The following is a 7544-nucleotide window of genomic DNA, read 5'->3' on the forward strand; positions in this document are numbered from 1 at the left end:
AGAAACCCAACATGCTGGCATTCTGAGCTTGGACTTCCAGTCTCCAGAGCTGTGAAAAAATAAATTTTTGTTTCTTTGGAGAACCCTGACTAATACACCCACCAAAGCTTTCTATGCATTAACTGAGTCGCAGTCACTAATTTTACAGAGGGAAATAGAAAGTGTGATCCACCCTAGACATAAAGTGCCACAACTAGTGATGGAATGGCCAAATGTTAATGGAATCCCATTTAAGGAACGTGAGCTGTTCTCTAAGGCCCAGAGACTAGGAAAGGAGAGACAGTTCTCTTTTTCTGCTTTAGTTAACAAGCTATATTAGATATGTGCCACAAATTTGATTATGATTCTAGGTTTCAGTCATGTGTTAGTAAAAAGGTAATATATTTTCCCTCAATGAGTAAATTTAAATATATGCACATTGAACAGTAAATTTCATTTGTGGTGTTTGTGTTGGATACACTGATCCAGGTGTGCTAGCCTGGCATTATGCAATAGATACTTATGGCAAAAAACATTTACTGTTCACTGATTATCTCACTCCTGTTTCCAGGCTGCCTTCCAATTAGACAAGGCATGTAACTAGTTCCAGTCAATGAGTTGTAAGTAGAAATGACTATATCAAACCCTAGGCCAACACGCAGAAAAAGGAATGTGAGCTCTCTATGCACTCTTTTCCCTAGTGGTAATAATGGAAGCCCTCTTGTTTCTCATATTACAGCCACAAGATGTTGATACTTGAGCCCTTCAGTAACTATGTGGAGCATAACTCCAAAGGACCTTCAATGGACATGAAAAGTAGGCAAGAAATATACATAGTTATATTAATCCATTGAGATTTGAAGGTTACATTTCTGCATCATAGCTCACCCCATCTTGATTAGATACAGCTGTGACTCACTGGGGATGGAGATACAAATCCCTGGAGTCACCTTTGGAAGTGAACCAAGGTTTTTAGAAACCAGGTTGGAGAAGCCATTTCATGCATGACTGTTTAAATACTAATGATACCGGGATGAGGTTACACAGCTTCCAGCTGGTTTTACCTAAATCACTGCTGGTCATCCTCAGGCAATTTTCTAGAATGGTGTATGAGAGAAATATAGCAAAGTTTCTCATATATCTTTTTAAGTCTGTGAGTAGGACTGGTGTACTCCATGTTAACTATTAAGGCCCAGTCACAGATGTAATTATGAACATCACTATAGGCCATATTTTATGGAATAACAATTCAATTGTAAATAAATTTTAACTAGCTATATTTGTTCTTATTCTCTGTCAGAGAAAATTGTCTGGGTCATAATGCCAAATTAGCACTTGAAGAAATATCTTGAGTAGATAGGACCCACCGTGAATAAACCTTTGGGAATGAGACAGATTTCAATGTTATCAGTGGTCTCAGATGAAAATTTTAATGGAAGAGCATTTTGACACCTTAGGATGCCAATACCTGGTATAAATCCTTGCCTTGGTAGCATTCTGGAGTCATGCACAGGATAGGTGGAACATGTCCAACTGGACTGAAAGTCTTGCTGGCTGATGGGTGCCCCAGGCTGTAGCATCTCAACAGACAGGCTGTAAGAAATGGACATGCGAGGTAGGAACCAAAGCCAGGAGACAGAAAAGTTCTCTGGGAGTCATCAAACACTGCTCTGGGTAAGGATGCTTCTGGTTAAAAGCAAGATTTGAAAACTTGGTTTTTATCAGTTCCAAAGCTGCCACCAGCAATGAGGCAGTGGGAAGAGGCCTGAGAAAACTGCTGAGGTTTGCATACCATAAGGGAGGGTGGTTCTGGAACTCTAAGCCACAGTCTTGTTGAAAATGACAGCAGTGGGGCGCCTGGGTGGCTCAGTCGGTTGAGCGCCGACTTCGGCTCGGGTCACGATCTCGCGGGCCGTGAGTTCGAGCCCCACATCGGGCCCCTGTGCTGACAGCTCAGAGCCCGGAGCCTGTTTCAGATTCTGTGTCTCCCTCTCTCTGACCCTCCCCCATTCATGCTCTGTCTCTCTCTGTCTCAAAAATAAATAAACGTTAAAAAAAAATTAAAAAAAAAAAAAAAGAAAATGACAGCAGTAATGTGATGAGACTGATGGAGGATGAGGGTGGGGAAAAGATACCTGGAGAAATTGTCACTTGTAGAGTGTGGTAGAGGCTGCTTCAAGCCCTGGCATGAAATCTAGTGAGTAGGGTGGGCCTTACCACCAGTGAGGTAGCCCACTGCTATTGCCAGTTTACAGTAGTTACTCCCAAAACTCTAAATTCATGAAGATGTTGTTCATTAGATTTAGAATTTTAAATCACTAGCCACCCCTCTCAGTGGATTCCATTTAATGGATCACATGGGAATGCATTACATTCTTGAGAATGTCAGTTCTGAAATGAACAGCAAGTACACTAGAAAGTCTACCTCAGTCCATTTAAAACAGAGGCTAGGAATAGAGACCTGGGAGATACTTGTTTGTATTGTGGTAAAGGAGCATTAATAACAGCATAACAGAAAGTGATAAGACAAAGTTCAGAATGAGTCAGTTGATATGCCCTCAAAAGCTTATACCTGGAATATTGTACAGAATTATCTAAACTGTCTTAGGTAAATTATCTAAACTGTCTTAGTTGGACAGATTGTTGGTGTTGGATATGGATCCTCTACAGTGGTCTGGAGGTATAATGGAAAGGGTTCATTGTGAAGAATTGTGCTTTAGTACCCTGAATAAAAGCAAAGAAGGAATAAACTTCTCAAATACAATTGCATAGTTGCATGATACTGTGTACTAGAGTAAAAAATATTGATGAGAGTTTTGTACTGCTAAATTGAGTAACTTTATTACAGAGAGTGGTAGTGCAATTATAGTAGGACTTTCTTTCCTGATGTAATAAGCTTTATGAGCTCATGCACATTTTCTAAGTTACAAAGTTCTGGTTGTACAGGAGATGTAGTAGCCAAGTGAAGCGGGCACTGTTGGCGCCTTACCCAATAAATATCCCCTAGGCCCAGCTCTGAGTTCATCTGCAGCTGTGGTAAACAGTTTCTACCATGATAGCAGCTCCCCACCCAAGCACCTGCCTCTCTGTCTAATGGCTCTCTGCAGCATCATAGGAGTTTGCTGAACCACACACAGGAGCAACTCAAAAGGCAGGAGAGTTAATTCCCCAGAAACAACTCCCAACAATAGCGAAAGGGAGAATGGTGAATTAATGCCCTAGCTTCCCAGCCTGCAGTAGAACAATTATGAGATGCTCTCCACACAATTTCTCAGAGAGTGCTCAACACAACTGAGCCCCCATCTCCCACTGCAGTAATCTGCTAATTAATGTGCCCTATCTTAGCCTTTCTATCTTCCTGTCTCATTTTCCCATCCCCTATATGTGATTCCTGGGATCACCTCTTAAAAAACCACCTGAAAAAAAAAAAAAAAAACCTGGATCCATGTTCTTGCCTCAGGGTCTGTCCTCCAGAGAAATAGAACCAACAGTATAGATAGATTGATCTATATCTGTACCTAGATCTATATCCACATCTACATCTATATATAGATATTACAAAGAAGTGGTTCACACAATTAGAGAGACTGACACGTTCAAAATCTGCAGAGCTAATGTGGGAGTTCAAATCTGAAGGCAGGCAGGCTGCTATAAAACCAGGAAGAGTCAATGTGCCAGTTCAAAGGCTGTCAGGCAAGAGAATTCTCTCTTACTCTGGGAAGGGTGAGCCTTTTGTTCTATTTGGGCCTCTAATGGATTGAATGAGTCCCATTCACATTATGAAGGGCACACTGTTCTATGTAGTTAGGCTACTGTTTTAAATGTTAATTTCATCCCCAAACACCCTCACAGAAACACCAGAATAAGTTTGACCAAACATCTGGGCATTCCATGGTCCAGTCAAATTTATCCATAAAATAAACCATTATAAGGTCTGATTTGGGGGAAATCCTACCAAGGCAGCAAGCATAGCTCATCATTTTGGAGAACACTCCTCAATTTATAATGATAGCGAAGCCTCTAAGGAGAATGTTTTGTAACAATCATCCACCTCAGGAACTGTACATTGCACTCTTTGACTGCTTGTCCACATTCCAACACATAAACTTATGGCCCCTATTAAGGAGACACTCTAGCCCTCTGAGAAAACCAGACCTGGTGTCGCTGTCCATGAATTTGAAAGATAAAGAGTCCAGGATGAAATAAAAGCTTTACTTGGCATGTGCACATTCAGTACACCCTGCCTGACATTTGCCCCGATCTTCAGGTACATTTTGTCTTTCTCTGGAGCAGGCACTTAATTCCACTAACAGGGAGGTCCACGGGTTGCTTATTTCACCTACCCACACCACCCTTATCCTGCTCTTGGACAAGTCCCAAGCCGGTCCTCTGTTGGTGTCGCTGTCCGTGGTGCTGACTGAAAGTTCAGGCCTCCACGTTACACCTGTTTTCTACTCTTTGTGATGCCCACCGTGTTTTGGTTTTGTTTTTAATGCTCAAAATGATGATGCAGACTGAACGAGTGGATTTTTGAAGAATAAACTATAATTCAGGAGTAAATATGAGATTTTTCCTGCTTGAGGTGTGTTACAGGATTTAGGGCTTGGGTTTTTGTGTCCCCATTCACACTGAAGAAACAACAATTTCTTGCTGCCCCATAATCCCAGAATGAGTTCTGGGATTTAGTGAAGTTGATGGAAAAGAGCAGAGTTAAAGAGAGAGAAACCAGGGCTGCAGCTTGTATATTATTAACCATTAAAGAGGAGACAATCTCTGGCTTGGAATTTTCCCCTTTCTGACCTACATACATTCCATCAGAAAGTCCTATGACTTCTATCTTCTAAATATTTCTCTTGGATTAGTTTACTTCATCTGACCTCTGCAACTTCTTTGACAACAATGATCATTATCACAACCGCCATTACCACCCTCACTCTAGCAGTTCTAATTAGTATCATTGGTAATTGCTGGGATCATCCCTTTAGGATAAAATTTTTAAAGTAGAATAAGTCAAAGTATAGATATATTGTTTAAGTGTACCAATTTGCATTCTCATAAACGTTGTATAAGTGTGTAAGAGCCATTTTTACAAGGGTGGCAAAAACTCTAAGGCATTTACTTAAAAAATTAGTGCATTTATTGTATGTAAACTATATCTCAATAAAAAGACTAAAAGAAATACTAGAAAGAAAAGAAAAGAAAAAAGAAAAGAGAAAAGAAAGAAAGGCTAACTGAGTACTTATCATGTGCCATGTCTGGAATAAGTGTATGTAGCACTTTAAAAAAACTTTTGAGGGCGCCTGCGTGGCTCAGTCAGTTAAGCGGCCAACTTTTGATCTCAGCTCAGGTCTTGATCTCAAGTCCCGAACTTGAGATCACGAATTCACCACCCAAGTCGGGGTTTTATTAAGCCCAGCGTTGGGCTCCAAGTTGGGCGAGAAGCCTACTTAAAAATCAATCAATCAAAGTTTTGAGATAGGTTCTGCTTTACAGGTGGGATGTTGAGACTCAGTTCTAGAAACTTGTCAAGTTGAAACAAGAATCTCAGAGAGGGTCAGGGAAGCTTCCTGAGACCACACAGCAAGTGGCACAGCAAGAACTAAAGCCGATGCTGTCTTCTTCATCTCTCTCAGTGGAGACGCTTCCTTCCCTGCACCCCAGGAGAAGTGCAAAGGGTGTCTGAAAGAGCAGGAGACGAGCAAGGAGGAAGGGGAAGATTTATAAGGCAGCAGGCTGCAGCTGCAAGAGGGTTAGGAAGGGGGGCTTCCGGGGCTGCAGGGTCGCCAAAGCGGGTGTGATGCAATCACGCCAGCCCCTGCGTCAAAGGGCGGCTCCAAGGATGGGGGGACTGCGGTAGAGCTGTTCCCGACTGCCGCACACCTTGCCCCGGCCTCCCACTGTGGCTAGCCTACCTAGCCACCAACCGCTGCTAGCAATCTTTGTCCCACGCCAGGACCACCATCCAGAACCACCGGTGACCCCTGACAACGGCTCCAAGCCACTGGTAACCCCTAACAACCACCGCCAGTTATCTGCGACACCTTACAATCCCTGCTAGCCACCCGGGGGCCCGGGGCGCACCATGATGAAGTCTGCCTCAAGTTCCCGCGGCGGTGGGTCCGGTGGGCGTGGTGGTGGCGGCTGGGGTGGTGGCTGGGGCGGGGGTCGAGGCGGAGGAGGCAAAGGAGGAGGAGGGGATGGCGGCCCCGGAGGCAAAGGCGGCTTCGGGGCGCGGTCGCGTGGCTTCGGGGGCGGAGGCCGGGGGCGGGGTCGCGGAGGCGGGGACAGCAGGGACCGTGGTGGCAGCGGGCAGCGGCGTGGCGGCGTGGCCAGGAGCAAAAACCGCCGGCGGAAGGGCGCCAATGCCGTGACGGTGGAGCCACACAGGCATGAGGGTGTCTTCATCTACCGCGGAGCGGAGGACGCGCTGGTAACGCTGAATATGGTGCCGGGCCACTCGGTGTACGGCGAACGGCGCATCACAGTGACTGAGGGCGGCGTGAAGCAGGAATACCGCACATGGAACCCCTTCCGCTCCAAGCTGGCAGCCGCAATCCTGGGCGGGGTCGACCAGATCCACATCAAGCCCAAGTCCAAAGTGCTGTACCTGGGTGCTGCCTCGGGGACCACGGTGTCTCACGTCTCTGACATCATCGGCCCCGATGGCCTTGTGTATGCGGTTGAGTTCTCCCACCGCGCTGGCCGCGATCTGGTTAATGTGGCCAAGCAGCGAACCAACATCATCCCAGTTCTCGAAGATGCCCGGCACCCACTCAAGTACCGCATGCTCATAGGAATGGTGGATGTGATCTTTGCCGATGTGGCCCAGCCTGACCAGTCCCGCATAGTGGCTCTGAATGCCCACACCTTCCTGCGCAACGGGGGCCACTTCCTTATTTCCATTAAGGCCAATTGCATCGACTCCACTGCATCTGCTGAGGCGGTGTTTGCTTCAGAGGTGAGGAAGTTGCAGCAGGAGAACTTAAAGCCTCAAGAGCAACTGACCCTGGAGCCCTATGAGAGGGACCACGCTGTAGTCGTCGGGGTCTACCGGCCCCTTCCCAAGGGCAGCAGCAAGTAGCACTCAGCAAGGGCTGTCCTTGAGATCTCCCCAAGACTGTGCCGTGTTCAGTATAACCATATATGTGTTTTCTTTGTGTGTTGTTTTTCTTTCTTCTATTAAATGGTCTAAAGAAACAGTACCCAGGTGTATCAGGAGGCCAGACGGTTTTGCTGCAGTAACAATCAATCCCCAAATCCCAAAAAAGCTAAAGTAGCTCTTGATAGGAACCCATCAAGGGAGAGCATGGGAGCTGTGCTTACTCTAATCACCTAGGGCCCTGCAGGCCCCTCAGCTTCTCTTCACACATGCCTTCTCATCACAGGGGCAGGGAGTAGAGAGCTGGGGAATTGCTATTAAGCCTGTAAAGTCCTCATTGGAATTGAGGGGGCACTTCGGTTTACATTGGCAAAATTACACAATCAAGCCTTACTCCAGGGAGTGGCACTGGATATTGATGGAAAATAGTATAGTGTAACACACCTAATTTGTCTGACTCAAAGCC

General features: G+C 45.5%; 1 protein-coding gene across 1 annotated transcript; it reads left to right on the top strand.

The window, feature by feature from the left end:
• Window positions 1–5779: 5779 nt before the first annotated feature.
• Window positions 5780–7181, top strand: FBLL1 (fibrillarin like 1). The gene has a single exon (XM_040444354.1). It carries the CDS (start codon window positions 6062–6064, stop codon window positions 7058–7060), a length of 999 nt encoding a protein of 332 aa, XP_040300288.1. The 5' UTR covers window positions 5780–6061; the 3' UTR covers window positions 7061–7181.
• Window positions 7182–7544: the final 363 nt, after the last annotated feature.

The sequence above is a fragment of the Herpailurus yagouaroundi genome, unplaced genomic scaffold, assembly GCF_014898765.1.
Source record: "Herpailurus yagouaroundi ecotype Mexico unplaced genomic scaffold, PumYag 29, whole genome shotgun sequence".
Taxonomy (NCBI): Eukaryota; Metazoa; Chordata; class Mammalia; order Carnivora; family Felidae; genus Herpailurus; species Herpailurus yagouaroundi.

Excerpts from the sequence above, each read along its gene's own strand:
- FBLL1 (XM_040444354.1), top strand. The coding sequence starts at position 6,062 with ATGATGAAGTCTGCCTCAAGTTCCCGCGGCGGTGGGTCCGGTGGGCGT.